The sequence below is a fragment of the Pyrus communis genome, chromosome 6 (assembly GCF_041283825.1).
Source record: "Pyrus communis isolate YQ-2024b chromosome 6, ASM4128382v1, whole genome shotgun sequence".
NCBI classification, from domain to species: domain Eukaryota; kingdom Viridiplantae; phylum Streptophyta; class Magnoliopsida; order Rosales; family Rosaceae; genus Pyrus; species Pyrus communis.
The window spans coordinates 4,938,674-4,957,906 of NC_142570.1; the positions used below are offsets into that span (position 1 = coordinate 4,938,674).

At 39.5% G+C, this 19,233-nt stretch overlaps 5 protein-coding genes across 8 annotated transcripts; 3 read left to right on the forward strand and 2 right to left on the reverse strand.

Moving 5' to 3' along the window:
* Positions 1 to 239: 239 nt before the first annotated feature.
* On the forward strand, positions 240 to 3,272 carry LOC137710163 (putative pentatricopeptide repeat-containing protein At3g15930). 3 transcript variants are annotated; one of them, XR_015963439.1, is made up of 3 exons: positions 240 to 1,995; positions 2,102 to 2,942; positions 3,019 to 3,272. XR_015963439.1 is itself a non-coding variant. In XM_088695496.1 (2 exons), exons 1-2 carry the CDS (start codon positions 593 to 595, stop codon positions 2,124 to 2,126), a joined length of 1,428 nt encoding a protein of 475 aa, XP_088551622.1. In that variant the 5' UTR covers positions 240 to 592; the 3' UTR covers positions 2,127 to 3,272. The 3 variants fall into 3 exon arrangements, 1 of the variants encoding a protein (XP_088551622.1); XR_015963440.1 differs by having other exon boundaries at positions 2,102 to 2,326; positions 2,768 to 3,272; XM_088695496.1 differs by having other exon boundaries at positions 2,102 to 3,272.
* LOC137711473 (proline transporter 2) lies at positions 3,176 to 5,867 on the reverse strand. Of its 2 annotated transcripts, XM_068450720.2 has the most exons (8): positions 5,678 to 5,866; positions 5,054 to 5,278; positions 4,682 to 4,776; positions 4,402 to 4,588; positions 4,182 to 4,306; positions 3,864 to 4,079; positions 3,544 to 3,774; positions 3,176 to 3,455 (listed from the first exon to the last, which is right to left on the reverse strand). In XM_068450720.2, the coding sequence occupies exons 1-8, from the start codon at positions 5,796 to 5,798 to the stop codon at positions 3,306 to 3,308; spliced, it is 1,350 nt and encodes a 449-aa protein (XP_068306821.1). In that variant the 5' UTR covers positions 5,799 to 5,866; the 3' UTR covers positions 3,176 to 3,305. The 2 variants fall into 2 exon arrangements, with proteins under 2 accessions (XP_068306821.1, XP_088551623.1); XM_088695497.1 differs by lacking the exon at positions 5,054 to 5,278 and having other exon boundaries at positions 5,678 to 5,867.
* A 2,397-nt stretch (positions 5,868 to 8,264) lies between these two features.
* Positions 8,265 to 10,790, forward strand: LOC137710634 (28 kDa ribonucleoprotein, chloroplastic). The gene is made up of 4 exons (XM_068449709.2): positions 8,265 to 8,834; positions 8,943 to 9,044; positions 10,143 to 10,424; positions 10,544 to 10,790. The coding sequence occupies exons 1-4, from the start codon at positions 8,385 to 8,387 to the stop codon at positions 10,607 to 10,609; spliced, it is 900 nt and encodes a 299-aa protein (XP_068305810.1). The 5' UTR covers positions 8,265 to 8,384; the 3' UTR covers positions 10,610 to 10,790.
* Positions 10,791 to 11,154: 364 nt separating this feature from the next.
* On the reverse strand, positions 11,155 to 13,484 carry LOC137711204 (protein-L-isoaspartate O-methyltransferase 1). The gene is made up of 4 exons (XM_068450415.2): positions 13,132 to 13,484; positions 12,362 to 12,632; positions 12,014 to 12,178; positions 11,155 to 11,698 (listed from the first exon to the last, which is right to left on the reverse strand). Exons 1-4 carry the CDS (start codon positions 13,384 to 13,386, stop codon positions 11,448 to 11,450), a joined length of 942 nt encoding a protein of 313 aa, XP_068306516.2. The 5' UTR covers positions 13,387 to 13,484; the 3' UTR covers positions 11,155 to 11,447.
* Positions 13,485 to 15,265: 1,781 nt separating this feature from the next.
* Positions 15,266 to 18,621, forward strand: LOC137711453 (protein SIEVE ELEMENT OCCLUSION B). The gene is made up of 7 exons (XM_068450696.2): positions 15,266 to 15,642; positions 15,763 to 15,867; positions 16,043 to 16,500; positions 16,585 to 16,694; positions 16,790 to 16,932; positions 17,031 to 17,510; positions 17,746 to 18,621. The coding sequence occupies exons 1-7, from the start codon at positions 15,421 to 15,423 to the stop codon at positions 18,364 to 18,366; spliced, it is 2,139 nt and encodes a 712-aa protein (XP_068306797.2). The 5' UTR covers positions 15,266 to 15,420; the 3' UTR covers positions 18,367 to 18,621.
* Positions 18,622 to 19,233: the final 612 nt, after the last annotated feature.

Genomic DNA, 19,233 nt, shown 5'->3' on the forward strand with positions numbered 1-19,233 from the left:
TTCAAATAAAAAATAAAGGGTAATGTTAAGTAGATTAAATTTGCAAACTATGTGTAACCAATCATAAATAAACATGTTAATCAATATTTAAGTAATAATCCAATCATTAACTTTCATGTCATTTAATTTACAAAATTTAGTTCATCTAGCTTCATTCAAAAATAAAAGAAATTAATTCATCCCCACGACAAAGACCGAAATGACCTTACCCTTACCGGGAAAGGATAGAGAAATAGCCGTTAAACCAACGAACTGAAATTTTTTTTGAAAGAGAGTGAGATGAAAGCATCAAAGGTCGCCAAAAACCATCCCAACAACAAAGCAGACGGAGCTGCCTCTCTGCTCAAATCCTGCACTTCGCTCTGCCACCTCAAACAAATCCACGCCCACATCTTCCGATCAAACCTCCACCGGAACGCCTCCTTAGCCTCCACTCTCATCTCTTTCTACGCCTCTCTCCGCCTCGCCTCGCTACACCCACCTCGTCTTCACCTCTTTCCCCAACCCAAATCTATCTCTCTTCAACCACGCCGTCAGGGCTTTCTCTAAGATCTCCGTGCTCTGTTTCGAGGCGGTGAGTTTGTATTCGCAGATGGTTTCTGTTGGAATTAGACCTGATAACTATACGTACCCTTTTGTGCTGAATTCTTGCGCTGCGTTGAGTGATATTTGTGGTGGGACTGAAGTCCATGGACGCATTGTGAAAATGGGTTTTGGGTTTTGTCTTCCGGTTTCGAACGCTTTGATTGATATATATGGGAAATGTGGGGAGGTGGGGAGGGCGCGGAAGCTGTTTGATGAAATGTGTGAGAGAGATGTTGTTTCTTACAATGCGGTTTTGGGGGCTCATGCAAGAGGCGGGGTTGATATGGGGAGTGCTTTGGTTTTGTTTGAGGGGATGCTGGGGAAAAATGTGATATCTTGGAACGCCATGGTCGTGGGTTATGAAAATAGTGGGGATCTGGTTTCGGCAAGGGCTGTGTTTGATAGGATGCCTGACAGGAATGCTGTTTCTTGGAGTACAATGTTGGTGGGGTATACGAAAAGCGGTTTTATGGATCAGGCTAAGGCCCTCTTTGATGAAATGCCTGAGCGGGGATTGATTTGCTGGACGGCTATGATTTCAGGGTATTCCCAAAATGGGAGGCCAAGCAAAGCACTTTCACTTTTCCGGAGAATGGAAAAGGCACGAGTAAAGCCAGATGCTTTCACCATGACAGCTGTGATCTCTGCATTGGCACAGTTGGGTCGTGCAGATCTGGCAAACTGGATTGGAGCATATGTGGATAGAGAAGGCATAGAACAGAATGAACAAGTGCTTACTGCACTAGTTGACATGCATGCCAAATGTGGGAATATGGAAGAGGCATGCGCCATATTTGAAAAGATCCCCCTAAAGGATGTTTTCTCTTACAGTGCAATAATCACAGGTCTTGCTTCAAGTGGTCATGGGGTCAAAGCGCTCAAGATCTTCCAGAGAATGCTGGCAGAAAATATTGAACCTGATCGCATCACATTTATTGGGGTATTCACTGCCTGTTGCCATGCAGGACTCGTTGAAAATGTAATGGAGTACTGGGAAAGCATGGTTAAAGATTACAACATTGAGCCTGATGCTGATCACTATACTTGCATAGTTGATATGCTGGGACGTGCTGGGAAACTCAATGAGGCCAGCGATTTGGTCAAGGGAATGCCTATGGGGCCACAGCCAGGAGCACTAGGAGCCCTTCTTGCAGCATGTAGAACATATGGAAATGTCGAGATTGCAGAAAGTGTTGCTGAGCAACTCTTCATTTTAGAACCTGGGAATACTGGAAATTATACGCTACTTTCAAGTATCTATGCGTCAAAAGAACTGTGGGATGAAGCCAGAAAGGTGCGGGAAGCAATGAACGGGAGAAATGCACTTAAGCTTCCTGGGTGCAGTTGGGTTGAAATTAGCAAAGGTCATGCAGCTCAAATGAAAAACCAAACTGAGACAGCAATTCAATGGTAGAATTCTTACATGCCCTTCTCATTCAACTGCATTATAATGCACACTTACTGTTGCTAATGTAAGACCGGATGTATGCGGCTTGAGATGATCGTCAATCCCCAGGTCCAAGTTGAATGCAAGAATTTGAAAGCAACCAACCAATAAATGAACCGCATGCTGCCAGATTTTGTTCTCCTCGGCCCTGCTTAAGCTTCCATTTCTCAATCCATTAAATCCTCAGTTGATTTGAAGCAAATACTCTAACTGGCGAGCGCCCTATGTGGTCCCTTGTCACCTTATCTCACGGCCGACCCTGCTTAAATATAGTAACCAAGGGCAGATACCAAGGTAAATTACTTCTAGCACTTTCGGAATCATAAGAGCCTGCTACCAAGCCTCAAAAGTGATGCCTTCTGGTATGGATATGTGAATTCTAAGCATCTTTATGTTACATTGGAAAATTGTGAATGTAATATCATCACCGCGGGAAATAGAAAAGTAGTCGACAGGAATGTAATTACTTGCACAACATATTTTGGAAAAAGGAACATGCTGCAATAAAATCATCCTATGTTTGTCTACTATATCGTTTGAAAGGCATATACCATCTGCACTAATTTACTTGCCTTCATGTATTTGCAAAAAAATTACATTGATGAACATTGTTGACTATCAAGCGAAGTGCAGTAGTTGGTGTTACAACTGCAAGGACAGAAAAATACAATGTTGAACCGAAAGTTGAGCAAGTTATGTTATATTATCTTTTACTTTGTCCTGATTATGATGCAGCCTTGATGAAAGCCATGCTTGGGAACAAGAAAGTTAGAGGAACGAATGAAAGCGATCCATACAAGTTCATAAAGTCCCCCATGAAAGGAATAGCTGCTGTCACGAATGTATTCCCTATGAAGAAGAGCGCTAGCGGGCAGAACCTTCGCTTCAAATGTTAGATCTCAAAAGCAAGGTAAGCACAAGCTTCTCAACTACAATACGCAGATAAAGACACTTGGATTATAAGGGATGTCTATGTATTACCGCAGTATGTATACCGGAGACCCCGTCCAGATCCACACGTGCAAAGACAATGCAAGCATGGAAGACAGAAATGTCACGTAGTCGACTAGATATGGGTTATATGGTTGTGATGGCTCGGGTCATAACTTTTACAGATCTCGAGTTTGTATTTGATATATGACGTTGGCATTGAAAAGTTTGTGATATATTCGATGTACCATGTCGTGGCATTGTATAAATATTACAGCAATATATTTACCTGAACTCTGTTTTTTTGAAATAAGAATATTGCAGCAATATATTTATATGTACTTCATGTATTTGCAAAGAAACTATATTCCTTAACATTGTTGACTATCAATCGAACGGCAGAAATTGTGGTGACGACGGCAAGGAGCGAAAAAATAACGATGTTGAACCAATGCCATAAAATTTTCTCCAGTGAAGCTGCCTTTCCCTTCACCTGTGAGAAAAGAAAGCCAAATATATAGCAAGTTAAGTTTTACGATCTTTAACTTGGTCCGAAATATGGTGAGGTAGAGCGAAATTACCTTGATGAAAATCATGCTCGGGAACACGAAAGTTAGAGGAACGAGTGTAAAGGATCCAAACAAGTTTACAAAGTCCCCCATGAAAGGAAAAGCTGCTGTTACAAATGTATTTACTGCAAAGAGGAGGGCTCGAACATACAATCTGCGCTTCAAATTTCCTTTTGAGTTCATGCTCTTATCGAGTTTGAGGAACTTGGTATCGAGGAACTCGTGGATTGGTGCCACGAACATCTGTTTTTGACGGAGAAATTGGAAGTTCAGTAGATCATAAAGTGAAGACTTAAAGAACGAGAAACAAGTGCACAATTGCTATGACTTACATGTTGGGAGACTATGGATTGTAGAAAAACAGCGGCATTTATGAGAACCTTAACCGATTTAGGACCGCTTAGCTCTTGAGGAAGGTATTCGGATACAGTTGAGCCATAAGCCCAGTATCCTACTATGCTCACTCCATAGTAAAATACCAGTCCCACAGTAAACTGCAGATATAAAGCTTTCCTCATATTTGTTACTGCAGGAGCTCTTAGTGTTGACTGCATATACGAAAAAAACCAAATTTCCGAACCAGAATCATTGAGTCTTTCCATGTTGTTGGTGATTCAGAAAGTCTATCTGTTGAGATACAAGCAACAAACCTGTATTTCGAGTAGCAATCCGGAGGAGTTGCACACGATAATAGCAGCAATTGCACCAAAGGCATTGAGTACTCTGTCTGCTTCGTTTCCATGGATCGCATAATCTCTCTTGGTGTTAGCTTTCCCTTCACGAGAATGATCACATTGCGAGTAAGCGTTCATTGCAAAGCGAAATTATAGACATTCGAACAAAAGGAGCTGAAAGACGAGGATTTTCTACCATCTTTAACCACTACCACCAAGAGTATGACAATGTAAGCGAAGGTGATAACGGTAGATGGTCCGAGCCAACTTCTCATTGCAGACAATGTTGGAATGAAGAATGCAAATACAAAGTAGGTCACTCCGGTGATGGCGATAAAATACTGAAGCCGAAATGGTGAGTCGCTGAATTCGGAGTTAATTTCCTGTTTGCAAAGCCAATAATTATGAGTCTCATTTCCATAAACAAAACACGTACTTGGATAGATAGTGTTTTAGAATTTAGGAATGCTAAGTACCTTGAGTGCTCTTCCCCCAAGTAGAATGAAACCCATGTTTCCAAGTAGAAGGGTCAAAAATTGGAAAACCCAGGTGGTGTAAAACATCTCTCTGCCTGTTTAAAAACAAGGAAAAAACACAAACTAATCAGTAACCTTGTTTGCTTTGACTGCAAGTTTATATATACTCGGGGCTCGTTTGGACGCTGAGACCAGACAAGACTGCAACTCAGTCCGAGCATGTCCTATAGCGAGTCACAACTCGCTAGATAGGACTCGTAAGACATATATGTCAGACTTTTGTCCTTTTTTCAGTCCAGGCCGAGCCACGAAAAAATTGTCTACTTTAAAAGTCAAACTTTGGTTAGTATACTTGTTGCAAATTGTACCCACCAAATAAAAAACCCATGAGATCTCTGTATCTGATGAACCTTTGGCCATCGATGAAGTGAAAAGCAGCCAAAAGCCGGATCGCATAGGCACTGTAGAGCCCAAAAACCAGAAGGCATATGATCCCCCACGTCCATCCCAAAGGCACCAACATAAGATTTGAAAAGCTCAATATATATCCACAGTTAAAGGCTGTCACCAGCATCACCCCAACTTGTTGCCATGAATCTGTTTAGTTTTCAAGAATCCAGTTTAATGAATGCCTTGGAAATATATAGAAAAGAAAAAACACCAAATTAAAGTTATAAATTCCTTTAGAAAAACTCATAAAGAGGAACAAATTCTCCCGTGTAACCGGTGATTTATCGTCGTATGTTTATCTAACATAGTGGCAAACAACCGGTTTCACCCAAGATTTTACCGAGAGGGTTCACGTCCATATACACGAAGAACAACAAAAAGCATAGGATTTTCAGAAGACCTGATACAAATTTTAGCAGGTAGAACATATATTTTCTGCATGGAAACTTACGAAGTAAACATAAAGGCGACCTTATTATGCTAAAATTCTCTCGTATTGTCGAAGTTTTTTTTTATTAAGTTTAAATTTTATAAGTAAAATCGTACCGTGGCCAATTGTATGAGCAGATGGGAGGGCATATCGACGATCTTGGTCACCCTTTATATGGCCTCCTTCAGTGCTCAAAGCTTCTTTGTTGTTTCTTGTGTTACCTTCTTCTCCTTCCATTGCAGCTACAAATTAAGAAGCTTAGATCTCAAAAGCAAAAGCAAGCACAACAGCTCCTCTAATTATACAAATATCCCACGTTCCTATTTCCCACTAAATTATCTGAGACAGTGCAGGACGACTTCAACAGACAGATGTCACGTTACCATGCATATCGTCTTACCATCGTCCTAAGTTCCTAACACCATTATTGCATAGACTGGCCCCTATTGTTGACTAACTTACGTTTTTCATTTGTTTATCCCTCGACATGGTTGTCTCATGTGCGTTTATTTGTTTGTTAACCCTTGAAATGTATAATGTTGAGTTTCTACTCATGCGTTCCAAGTTCGAAATTTTTCCCTCATTTAATTTATTGAATAGTTTCGAATTCTCTTACATCTCCTTAATAATAATAACAAATTTGAAAACAAAAAAATGCCAAAATGTTCAACTTGACATAGTGTGAACTATGATTCAAAATTCTCTCATATCCCTTGTTAATTTCTGTCATTTTATATTCTTTAATTTAGTTTATCCGACCATAAATTAAGAATGTGTATAAAGTAAAAAAAAGGTATGAGATACCCTCATTTTCAATGAAGGACCCAAAAGAAATCGGTGTCTCTATACTACTTTTAAAAAGAAAATAATAAACATGTATTTTTTATTCTCACACACACTTATTTAATTTTATTTGATGATTTTATTTAGATTTATTCAGTCCATGACCAGATTTAAAAACCCATCATTTTAGAGTAAAAAAAGCATGGCGGCTATAATAATCAAAGTATTGGAGATGACCTAACGGTCCTAAGCGTTCGAGATTCCATAAAGAATCTCTTAATGTCGTAATCATAATGAATTAATGAGTGAAGCCCACTAGTATGATTCATATCATATTAAAATCTTAGTCAGTATGATTCATATCATATTAAAATCTTAATGTCGTTATTATATCTAATCCTAAAATTTATAAGAAAAATGCTAAGGAATCTTTGTGCGATTTTTCATGAATTTTCTATCATATCACAATTTAATATTAATTTTCATATCAATATTATAAAATACCTATGAAAACTGATGTAATGGTCACTGTCACTTGTACAAGAAATTTGAAGGTATTTGATTGCACATGGTCTTGAATGTGGAAAATTTGTTAGTAGATAGACATAAAAAAAAAAATATTCAAAGACATCTTGAAAACTTTGCAATAAAATTAGCATTTTGTTTTAGCTCAAATAAGAATTTTTGGTGTAAGAGATTTGTAATTCAGTTGAATAATTGCAATTCGTACATCTCAAGTCCAATCTCTCGTCTTTTAAAAATAAATAAATGAAAATATAGCATTTTGATGATTTTATGAAGATGACTATGAAGGCAGAAATCATTTCGTTTTTTTTTTAACAAACGATATTATCTATTCTAAATGGAAGGGAGTTGGGCTTAGCCTCATACTGAGCTAGTAATAATGTGATTCAAATTCGCCTTTGGCGAGAATCGAACCTTAAACTTCTCACTTACGAGTGAAGAATAATACTACTAGATCATAGTACTAAGTGACAAAAATTATTTCATCTTAGAAGTGGTTTAAATGAGGATTAATATCATGTAAGTACTTTTACACATGTAATTGTAAGATGTTTCTTTCTAGGGTGTTGAAAACAAGGAAATACTTGAGGCCTTTTTAGGAAACTTCTAAGATACCAAAATCACTAACAAGGAATATATTACTTCTACAGAAACACACTCAAATGATTGGGCGGCCTCTATTCATGTTGTTTCTATTTTTTTTTTTATTTATTTTTTTTTTTTTTTAGAGAGATTCTATGTACGCTCAAGTTTTGTCTATGAACACTGTTATTTTTTCTAAAAACTCAATTTACTTTCACACATATTTTTTGACACCCAGAACTACTAGATTTTCGAGAATACCATTTTTATTTAGTATTTATGAATTTATTTTTTTTTCTGGACATTCATTTTTTGTTTTTTGGGGACACCCATTTTCCTTATAGGCTTTCTCTTCAATTTGACAATTTCCTCTGATAACTTAGTTCATTAAAAAATTGAGCCAAAATTTTCCAAGTTATACAGAAACATATGATTGGCTAAATGACAAGATATTGCAACACAAAAAAAAAAAATATATATATATATATATATATATATAAATAAAACGAATTATTAATATTCTAAAATTCTTATTATCCATTTCAAATTTTCTATATTTAAAAAAATAATAATAAACCAAGCTCGCTCCTTCGTTCTTGGAAACCTTCGAGAACTTTTTTTTTTTTATATCGAAACCTTCTAGAAATTTAACATAGATTAATGTTGTTTCTAGGCCCATTGGGTTTTTAATTCAACCTACAAGTGCATCACAAGTTGGATATTGGGTTTTACAACATATGCTTCAGCATCTCAAAGCCCATAAAACAAAATCTCCTTCTCTCTCTCCCCTCTTTTTTCCCAATAACCCCTCTTTCCTTTCCTACTCCTCTAGCACCTCTCCCTCCACCCTTATCCTCTCACAGCTCTCCTCCTAAAACCCTTTCACTCTCTCTCCCTATCTCCTCTCCTCTCCTCTCCTCTCCCACAAAAAAAATGGCTATGGCTTCTTCTGCAACTTCCAATCTATTCAAGACCTTATCAAGGGCGGATTCATGCCTAGTTTCCCTCCCTTACCTCTCCGCCGCCAAAACCACCAACCCATTTCTCTCAATTCCCTCCAAACCCATCAAGCTCCACCTCTCCTACACTTCTTCCTCGTTCTTCTCGCCGCCGCTGTCCCTCGGGAACAAACCCCACTTCTCCTCCGTCGTCGCCTTAGTGGCCCAGACCTCGGACTGGGGACAAGAGGACAACACGCTCACCATTGACGGCGCGGAGGGCAGCGAGAGCGAGGAAGGAGGGGTCTTTGAGGAGAGAGAGGAGGAGTCGAATGTCGAGCCACCGGAGGAGGCCAAGGTGTTTGTTGGGAATTTACCTTTTGACGTTGATAGTCAGAAATTGGCTGAGCTTTTTGAGAGGGCTGGAATTGTCGAGGTTGCTGAGGTGAGGCTTTGAATTTCTTTTGATTTGTTTCGTCAAAAGTTTGTGTCTTTCGGTTCTGATGGTGTTCGGATGTTTGAGGTTTCTATGTTTCTGTTTTGTTGTTCGTAGGTTATTTACAACAGGGACACTGATCAGAGTCGCGGGTTTGGATTTGTGACTATGAGCACTGTTGAGGAAGCTGATAAGGCTGTGGAACTCTACAGTCGTTATGTAAGTCGCTTATAAATTTCGCTTCTTGAAACTTAAAGTTGGTTCTTTAGTGATTTTGATTTGTATATTTTTATGCCTGAATGTGAATGTGAAATGAAATAAGACTCGATACGAGAAGGATAGAACCTTTCGATATGATATGATAAAGTAAACTAGAATGAAATGATGGCTGAAAGTGGCCAACGTTTGCGGCGAGTAGTTGATGATGTATTGTTTTGAGGTTCTGGTGGTTTAACCCAAATATTCAGGTGCCTAAAATCCTTTGTTCCTCTCACTTATACTTTGGTTTCTATTCTCCATTCGATCGAATGATGTAATGGAGGAACATCTATCAACTTAGGGCAACCAAGAAAGCTTCGCATCAGAACCTTTACCCTTAGCTTGTTGCTAGGTAGTCATGAGCAATTGGTTATATATTTGTTTAGCTTGTATGGATTGTGGTAACCTTGAAGGTAATTCTCAGAGGTACTAGATAACTTCTGGTAATAGGAGAATGTATTGTAATTTTCCATTCATGGAAAGTGGAAAATTGGAAAATCCATTGTAAATATTAACTGTCATTATTACATCTGACCTGCAAGGTCATTCGTCCTAAGACGGAGAGAAGCAAATTTGTAGAAAGTAGTCTTGACATAGAAAAGAGCTCACCGAGGTAAAGTATCTACAGCTACCTCGTTGCCCAAATAAGTTGAGATAAAAGCATAAATCAAGCCCTATGATGTTGCCAATGTCTGGCATTGCATGTAGCCAAATCAATTCCGTCATTCCCTTGGCAAAGGTTAGGTATGAAATGCATCGTGGAACATTTGTGGTGAAACTCTTGAAATTCTTCCCATATGTGCTTTCTTGCATGTGTCATGAGTAGTGCTCAGTAGGTTCCCCAATGGGTAGTGAAGTAAAGCATGGTGCTCATAGGTTCCAATCAACCTCTGGCTCTTGTTCGACTTCTGGGTGCATATGAATAACAATATTTTTCAAGTGTATTGCCCTCAATGTTTCCATACTATTATATCACATATTAATAAAAGGATTTTATAGCATGTTTTAACTTTAAGGTTTCTTTGCTTCTAATTTTTTGTGGTCTTATACTTTGAACAGGATTTAAATGGAAGGCTCTTGACTGTCAATAGGGCTGCCCCAAGAGGAACACGCCAAGAACGCCCACCCCGTTCATTTGGATCTGCTTTTAGAATCTATGTTGGTAACCTCCCATGGAATGTGGATACTCCTCAACTGGAGCAAATTTTCAGTGAACATGGTAGCGTTGTGGAGGCTCGTGTAGTCTTTGACAGAGAAACTGGACGATCCCGTGGTTTTGGCTTTGTAACAATGGCCAGTGAAAGCGAAATGAATGATGCCATTGGTGCACTCGATGGACAGGTATTAAGCGTTTACATTTTCCACCTTCATGTACGGTTTTTTTTACGCAAATGAGATGCGTCGTTCATGTTTTAATATGAGTTAAATACCGTCTTACTTGAGTTGGCTTGTGCCTGCAGAGTATCGACGGGAGGGCGATCAGAGTAAATGTTGCAGAAGAAAGACAAAGGCGCAGTCCTTATTGACGTAGCCGGGATGAAACCTAAGCTCCGTTTTGGTTCCTTTTTCATTAGATAAGGTTCATGCTAGCCGGCTTTCAGCAAGGTTTTTGTGATTTCTACTTGTAGAATTATTGTTCAAGTCCAAAACGATATATAGAGTCCAAGTTTGACTCCATAAATTTTGGGGAACTACTGTTTGTGGTTACTATCAGTGTTTAAAATATCGATATAGTTGGAAAGATCGATGAATGTATCGATATCGATATCTAGTTGCCTTTCAACGAAATTTATGAAACTTTGCAGTGAGATCAGATAACTCATTCAAATTTAGTCAAAATTAAAATAAATAAAAAATTCAAAAGTTCGACATGTGCAATAAATGTCGGCAAAATTTCTGTAGTAAATTTATAAATATCGTTGATGATTCTTTGATTTTTCTATTTAATTGATATAAGGTGAAGCTTGCATTTCACCTCCTTTCTATCAACGAAAATATTGACACGTAAAAAAATATCGACAATTACATGAATACTTTAAACACTAGCTACTATTCTGTTAAGAAGCGCTAATGGAGCATTTGAATGTCACTATATTTCCATCTGCATTGTATTTCTGTGTGGAATCATTTCATTTCAAGAACTAAAGGTCTAAACAAAACCGCCGCGACGGAAAACATAGTAGAAACTACTTATTTAAGTCATGTATCTCCCAACAGGCAAAAGTTTGAATGCCCTTGAGACTAGATGAATTTACAGAGAAAAATCCAGAGCGTTATCTATCTATCTGTGCACAAATATTGAGCTGGTAGCACCCGAGAATGGAATAGAGCATCGCTATGACGGTTGGTGAAATACATAGCGCCTCACGAGCCTCGCAGCTGATCATCTCGGTTTGTGAGAGGAACATAACGAACCGAAGTTTCATCCCGGACACTGATAGAACCATCCAAGTCCTTGTCCACAACCTTAAGATCCTGGAATATGTTTCCCACTGGAATCACCATTCTGCCTCCAGGCCTCAGCTGGTCAATAAGTGGTTGTGGGATTTCTGGTGCAGCTGCACCGACGTGAATAGCATCATAAGGAGCAAACTCTGGCCAACCTAGCCTTCCGTCTGCCACAACAAATGTCGAATCAATAAAACGAGTAATTGCACTCTGCACTAGTAAAATCGTGTGTTGAGCTGATGCGTATGCAGGTGGATATACTTGACCATATGCATCGAGTGAATGGCAGCCAAAGTTTGGCAACAAGTGTTATAGTCTCAATTGGCAATTTATCCATTGAAATGAAACAAATTGGAAGAAAGCCGGTGTTTTGTTTCCGGTGCATAAATTAATGCTAAGCAAGTTTTCATTACAAATTAACAAGACAGTGAATTTTGTTTTCTTTTGTGTATGTTTCCATTTCAAGGTTTCAGAAGACATACCACCGACATGCACTGAGAGGGAGCCTTCTCTCAATAATGTTCCTGCTGCACTTTTTTCAATATTCGGAATTGAGGAAGAAACCAACTCAGGAATGTGCTCGACGCCAACTGCGCGCCCTTGTGGCCCAACCATCAACGCAAAACACGCCGTCAAGTATCCCGTCCCTGCAAAACAATATACAGTAAAGGAAGTTCCAGGACTTCTACGACTGCCATCAACACGAAGCATAACAATTGCAAACTATTCTGGTTTACATAGTATTCGAAAGTCAAAATGTGAATTTTCACTTCCGAGAATGTGTTAACTGCAAACACGAAGTAATATAGAAATGTGATAGACAATCTTACCCGAGCCAACATCCAAAGCGCGCATTCCAGGCTGCAAATGCTCTTCCAACAATTGAAGGCACATTGCATGCATATGAGGTGCAGAAATGGTGGCATTATAACCTATTGCCATGGGGGAATCAACATAAGGTGGGGTCCCGTCCGGCACAAATAAAGCCCTATCAATAGTCTCCATCACTTCAGCAACCCTTTTGGATCTAATCACTCCACAACTCTTCAAATGATCCACCATCCCCTTGTTCTTATTAATGCTACTCCCGGACCAGTATTGCTGCAAATTAAACAAAACAATTACAAAAAGAAAAGCTCGGTTGCGATGTTGTTCCCACAATCAAAACTGACAGAGAATTAACGCCGAAATAGAACTAATCAACAAAGTGATTCAAATAAACACAAACAAGCAGAACCCACATTGGAATTCAAATAAACATAAACAAGCACAATCCACATTGGAATCCAAATCCTATTAACATTAATCAGATTACAAACACAAACAAAGCAACAAAGCGCTTCGAATTGGGGACTAAAATGATCACAAATCCATATTATTTGGGAACACAGCTACAAGAATCAGATCATACCACAATTAATCATTATTCAAACTCTATTATTTACCGATAACAAATGACATCCAAATCCAATGGGTTGACAATAAAGTTATAAGAAACTAATTAACAAACACAAAGATTGAATTTTTACACGAACATAAGCAGAAAGAACGAAAACCCAGAAACCCAACGCTCTGTTTAGTCACAAGGAGAGAGAGATACCTCCATTCCGCGGAAGACAGAGTTACGGTTACCCGTGAGGAAATTAGGGTTTTGGAGGAGAGGGAACGAGGAAAAGAGAACAGTGGTTGGGAGGAGTGCGAGTGCGAGTGCGTGACGACGACTATGGCGCTGAGCGAGAGTGGTGAAGGTTAAGACTTGTTGCACACCGGGCGCTGGATAGCGGAAACCATTCGCTAAGCGGCCTAAAGCACTTGTTGCTCTCGCTGCTACAGGGGATATAAAAACACAGCGCATTTCATTTGCCACGCGCTCTCTCTAGCTCTCTCTCTCTCTCTCTCTCTCTCTCTCTCTCTCTCTCTCTCTCTCTCTCTCTCTAGCTCTTGCTTCTCTCTTCCTACGGCACCGTCAACTTTACACTTGTCATGGCCCTGCCACTTCTCCGCACCGACTTACGCCCCACACATTTTGGGCTCATTTTGTTTATTTGAATTGGCCTTCGACTTGCTAAGGCCCAAGATTTAGAAATGGTTTGTTGGGCCCACTGTTTGATATACTAGTCCAAGGAGAGCTTGATCCGAACCCAAGTTTGGGTTGGGACCCAGTGAAGCCCTAACTAGTTTGGTTCAGCTAGCTAGTTAGGTTCAGCCAGTCCAGTCGAACCGTCGAACCCATTTTCTCTATAAGCCTAGCTAGTTTGGTTCTTGGGCCAACCCATGATAACCCAAGCCCATGTCTTTATGGTAGTCGAAGGTGGGAGGTGTCCAATTTTTATGCCTAGCGATCAAACAAGCAAATATGCACACATGTGATTTGTCTGGTAAAGTTCACCTCTCTTACTTACTATCTCCCCACATGTCGGTTTACACTGTTATAGAAATAATATATAACTGCTCATTAATATAGTATTAACACGAAACGTCATAGTAACAATGCATACGTATCATAAAAGTTATCTGCCTAATAGAGTCATAGTATTCACGGAATGAGGATTCTCTTTGGATCTTCTTTGTGAGAATCCCAGATACCCCCTAATCACATTCGTTTATAGTGCATTATGCAGCCAGTTTTTGTCAATTACTATTTATATTCAATTTTTTAAATAAAAAAATTACAATAATTTCTGATCGCATGATGAACGGACGTGATTGGAAGATCTTCAGGATCTTCACAAAGATTATCTGAAGAAGATCGTCGTTCGTATTCACGACCCCTCAACTGTGTCTGTGTCCCTTGCTTTTTTCCCTTTCATTCAGAAATGTCTCATCAAATAATTCCTTTCTTCAGGACAATACATACTCATTGGTTTCGGATTGAAGCTTGCAGTTAACTGCCCATGATTTCATGTAAAAATTCCACATGATCCACACCAGGTAAGAAAAAAAAAAGTTAAGCACAAAAGGTACCAAAGGGAGCAGATTATCCTGGATTTTATCTTAATTAAGTATAAAGAAAAGAAAGTGAACAATAATAAAGCGGGTAGATCTATTTACATATTATTTTTTACTTTTCATATATTTTGTTAATTTTTTTTCATTCATCTTCTTTAATTCATTCGATCTGATGGATGGAGATTGAGAAGAAAAATGTGAAAGGTAAAATTAAATGTATGAATAGCACCACCCGAATAAAGAATGCTATTGTTTACTTGGATGCTTGGCAAAAGTTTGATTATCCAAATTTTAAATCTTGTTTATGGTTCTCGCTTAGGAATCAATGGCCCAAAAGATCTGGAGATTAAGTTAACTCAAATGACGAGGTATGCACACGTTGCCATGGCCTCTATTTACAAGAAATGTTTTGAGTTTGGAGTCTTCGGGACGTTCTTACTATGTTACTCATACTTATTAATAAAGACCGACAATTGTCCATATTTATGTGTATTTGGTGTAAATTTAGATTTTTTCTTCTTATAGTGCTTGACATGATTCACCTCGTATCTCTATTTTAAAATATCGTCTTCATGTACATATTTAGCGTATTAGAGTCTACACGACGCTTCTAACACATGAGACTCTCGTACATATCAACGAGTGACAATCGTCCATGCATATTAGCTCTACTTCTAAATTTACTTTTCGACAGAAAACCTCAAATCAAAGATAATGCAGCGGAATAACCACCAACAAAAAACTTATGTCCTTATCAAGTACATGCCTGGCTTTTACTTTAATTAGACTCTCATTGCAAGCAAGGTACATGTTCCTAAGGCTTTACCTTTTATTGCATCTTCTTGTTGTTATATAAAGGCTTAGTTTCTGAAACTGTAAAACCACTCAAACCCAAAGTTTTCCGCTCTCCCTTAAGCATTTTAATTCGAAGCTCCGAAAAATGGCAAGCCAACAATATCAGCTGGCAGCTCCGAAGCAGATTCCGAGGGATAAAAGAACAATGTCCGCACCACAATCTGATGATAGTGCATTGGTGAGGCAAATCCGGGACACTCATACTCCGGGAAGATCCGACAGTCACAGCGTCGATGTCAACCAAATTCTCCAAGTCATCGAGGAAATATTTCATCGCACTCCTCGTGGCCATGCTGGCGGTTTACTTGTATTCCCTTCCCCCATTCTCTTTATTTTGTGCTAATTTTTCCCTAGTTGCTTGAAAACACTCATATACTGCAATAGTTCTGTTTGTTTCGGTGACGAAATTGCTTTGCTTGTGGTGCAGGGTACTCCAGAACACTTGGATACTGTGGAGGACAGGACCCCGTTGTCAAGTGCGGATGCCGTGTTCCATGGATTGTCTTATCTCATACAAAAGATCTACTGCGAGGTTATCTTTAAGCATAGAATCTTTTTTGCTAAAGCTAAGAACTTTTTACGCAACGAAAATCATATTATTTCGAGTACAGTTAGATTTGATGTCGATATATTAAATTATTTGTTTCTATTACATTCTTCCATGCAATACACAAATCTGTAAGCGCTGTGTATCCATGTAATGGCAGATAACTTGCCAATGCTCAGGCGGCGCTGATGCGCATGCGAGTGCAATCGAGTTACTCAGGACCCTTTCGAGTTACCCATGGGATGCAAAAGTGGTGATAACCCTGGCTGCATATTCTGTGTACTATGGAGAGTTCTGGCTAGTGGTTCAGCTTTGCACTACCGATCCATTAGCCAAGTCCCTGGCCACCCTGAGGCAACTCTCGGACATTGTAGAGCATGCTGACTCGGTAAAACCTCAACTTGAGGCAATCAACAACCTCAACAAGGCGATTCTCAATGTCACCAAGCGCATTGTTGAGTACGGTGATATGGTCTATATGCAGTCTCAGTACGTTTCAGAAGACAAACCTCCACTGTCAATTGCCTTGGCGCATATTCCTGCTGCTGCGTATTGGGTCATTCGAGGCATTCTGGCTAGTGCCTCCCATATTGCCATCCTTACTGGCAGTAGGCACGAGTAAGCCATTCGGTAACATATTTCATCGCATCCATCTCAAGCTATGCCTAAGCTAATTGCAGCTCCTTTTCCACTCATTTGTAGGTACGTTGCATCAACCACAGAGGTATGGGAACTGTCAAGCTTGGCTCATAAGCTGAACAACATACACGATCACCTCACGAACGAACTTGAAAATTGTCGCCAATACATTGGTAGGTTCTTGGATTTTCACCTCTATAACTATTGACATGTATCTCTTGCAACTTAATGTAACAAAATACTGAACAAAATTTACTGTTGGATCCAGTGGCGAAGAGATATGAAGAAGAATATGAGACTCTGAAACGGCTCTTCCAAAGCCTCCACCTTGATAACCTGAAGAATTTACGTGTACTGATTTCACAGAGGGATGATATTCAACCTCTCCAAATCGGCACAACCAAGTCGAGGGTAAATGTCTACTTATAACTTGTATTCCCACTCTTACATTTCAACCAACTAACCAAACAGTCAAATTTATTCATAAATCATTCCATTGGCAAAAACAGCATGGTCTTGAAGTGTTGAGGAGAAGGCATGTGTTGCTCCTAATTACGGATCTTAGTCTGAGCAACGAAGAGATTTTAATCCTCGATCACATCTACAAAGATAAGCAGAATAGGCCGGAAGTTGAGTACGAGTTTGTTTGGATCCCCATGGTGGACAGGAATGTTTGGGATGAAGCGAAGCGCTTGAGATTCGAGGACTTGAAGTCAAAGATGCAGTGGTACACAGTTTACGACCCTCTAATCATCGAACCTCCGGTTGTAAAGTTTATCAGAAATGATTGGCAATTTGACAAGAAGATGATCGTAGTGGCATTGGATCCACAAGGGAGGGTGTCCTCTCTGAATGCCATCCACATGCTGTGGATTTGGGGCAATGTGGCCTTCCCTTTCACTGATGAGAAAGAGCAACAACTGTGGAATGCAGAGAGCTGGAGGCTCGAGCTCGTTGCCGACGGCATTGATCCAAACATACTAGAAGGGGTAAGTACTTCCCTATCACAAGATTTTCTTTGTTAATACTACAGCAAGAATTCATATATTCCATTATTCATATTGATCATCTGACAACATAACGTGTTAGATTATCTGACAAGTTAACGTCTTTATGTTAGACAGTTTGATAATATAATATCCTCACATACTCAAAACTATCTACTCATTAAGCCAACATTTTGAAGGGATTTAAAACTAACATGAACTTGCTTTGCTTTGTCAGATAGAAAAAGGGAGATTCGTATGCTTGTATGGAAGCGACGACTTGGATTGGATTCGAAAGTTCACAGACAGGGCGAAAAATGTGGCAAAACTCGCTGGCATCTCCTTGGACTTGGTTTACGTAGGAAGAAGCACCGCAACCAAGGAGAGGATAAGGAAAGTGAACAAGACCATCGAAACAGAGAACCTCAGTCGATACTGGCCTGAATACACGTCAACCTGGTTCTTCTGGAACCGAATGGACAGCATGCGGTGCTCAAAGGCGAAACACCACAAGACTCTAGACAATGATAACATACTGAGGGAGGTTATGACATTGCTTAGCTACGACGGAAGTGACCAAGGTTGGGTAATGGTGTGGAGAGGCTCGAATGAGAGGGCTAGGGCCAATGGACACCTCACTCTACTCACTTTGGATGACTTTGATGCATGGAAAGCCCCAGCTGCGGACAAAGGCTTCGTCCCAACACTTCAAGATGAACTCGAACGCCGTCACACGCCACAGCACTGCACTCGTTTGGTCATCCCAGGGTTCGGTCCTGACATACCGGACAGAATAGCGTGCGCTGAGTGCGGCCGCGAGATGGAGAAGTTCTTCATGTTCCGCTGCTGTCTCGACTGAGGCATGTTTAGTTAAACGTATGCATGATAATGCTGTTGTTAATCATGTTTTATTACATTAATTATGGCTCTTTCATGAGAGAGCTGGATGTTTTAGTGTGCATTAAAAATAAATTTGCTAGTGTGAAGTTGTGAAAATTGCTAGGACTCCATAAGCACCAAGTCCGGGGCTGCTGGGTCTTTTGCTAATTGGGTTTTGCTATAAACCCTAATTAAATGTTGAAAATGTTGCTTGAATGATTTTTCAGTGCTTAAATTACTGTGTCTCTGATATCTGATTCTCTATAATTATTTTAAGGTGCCAACCTTTAGGTTTAGCTCGAGCATCTTTAATGGGAGACCCTAAAATAGAGTCTTTACCACCATTGTTGAAGACATTTTAGGAACTCAACAAGAATGTACGGGTCCCTAAAAAATATTTGCTTCAATGAAGGAGTCCCTATAGTAGAATCCTAAACAAATGGAAAAAAAAATTGGGAGTTTGAAAAGTAGCTGTTGGATCTCCAACAATAAGGAAAAGAAGATCGTATGAAACAATCCAAGCTGTTGATTTGACATAGCAAAAAAAAAACCGTAGATAGCAAGTGCATTGTGGCGGCAGATTCTCTACCCTCTCACTTCTCGTACCCTTTCGTTTGTGTGGTCACGATTAAGCCACATCAACATTTTATATTATTATTTCTTTTTATTTTATTATCTCTATAAAAAAAAATATAAAATATTAACGTGATTTAACCGTGACCACACAAAACAAAAGGGCACGAAAATATGAAAAATGAGAGGGCAGAGAATCTGACTCTGTACGCTACACTGATGTTGTGCTTTGGCGCTTTTGCATTCACGTGGGTTGAAGCCCATCCAATTTTTC

Bases quoted from the DNA above. Each gene is read 5' to 3' on its own strand.
- LOC137710163 (XM_088695496.1), top strand. From the start codon at position 593: ATGGTTTCTGTTGGAATTAGACCTGATAACTATACGTACCCTTTTGTG. The intron at 1,996-2,101 runs GTAGAATTCTTA...GTCAATCCCCAG, and splicing joins ACTGAGACAGCAATTCAATG to GTCCAAGTTGAATGCAAGAA.
- LOC137711473 (XM_068450720.2), bottom strand. From the start codon at position 5,798: ATGGAAGGAGAAGAAGGTAACACAAGAAACAACAAAGAAGCTTTGAGC. The intron at 5,279-5,677 runs GTACGATTTTAC...AAAACTAAACAG, and splicing joins TGCTCATACAATTGGCCACG to ATTCATGGCAACAAGTTGGG. The intron at 3,456-3,543 runs GTAATTTCGCTC...CTTTTCTCACAG, and splicing joins CGAGCATGATTTTCATCAAG to GTGAAGGGAAAGGCAGCTTC.
- LOC137710634 (XM_068449709.2), top strand. From the start codon at position 8,385: ATGGCTATGGCTTCTTCTGCAACTTCCAATCTATTCAAGACCTTATCA. The intron at 9,045-10,142 runs GTAAGTCGCTTA...TACTTTGAACAG, and splicing joins TGGAACTCTACAGTCGTTAT to GATTTAAATGGAAGGCTCTT. The intron at 10,425-10,543 runs GTATTAAGCGTT...TTGTGCCTGCAG, and splicing joins TTGGTGCACTCGATGGACAG to AGTATCGACGGGAGGGCGAT.
- LOC137711204 (XM_068450415.2), bottom strand. From the start codon at position 13,386: ATGCGCTGTGTTTTTATATCCCCTGTAGCAGCGAGAGCAACAAGTGCT. The intron at 12,633-13,131 runs GTATCTCTCTCT...TTTAATTTGCAG, and splicing joins CTGTCTTCCGCGGAATGGAG to CAATACTGGTCCGGGAGTAG. The intron at 12,179-12,361 runs GTAAGATTGTCT...ATTGTTTTGCAG, and splicing joins CGCTTTGGATGTTGGCTCGG to GGACGGGATACTTGACGGCG.
- LOC137711453 (XM_068450696.2), top strand. From the start codon at position 15,421: ATGGCAAGCCAACAATATCAGCTGGCAGCTCCGAAGCAGATTCCGAGG. The intron at 16,501-16,584 runs GTAAGCCATTCG...ACTCATTTGTAG, and splicing joins CTTACTGGCAGTAGGCACGA to GTACGTTGCATCAACCACAG. The intron at 16,695-16,789 runs GTAGGTTCTTGG...TGTTGGATCCAG, and splicing joins AAATTGTCGCCAATACATTG to TGGCGAAGAGATATGAAGAA.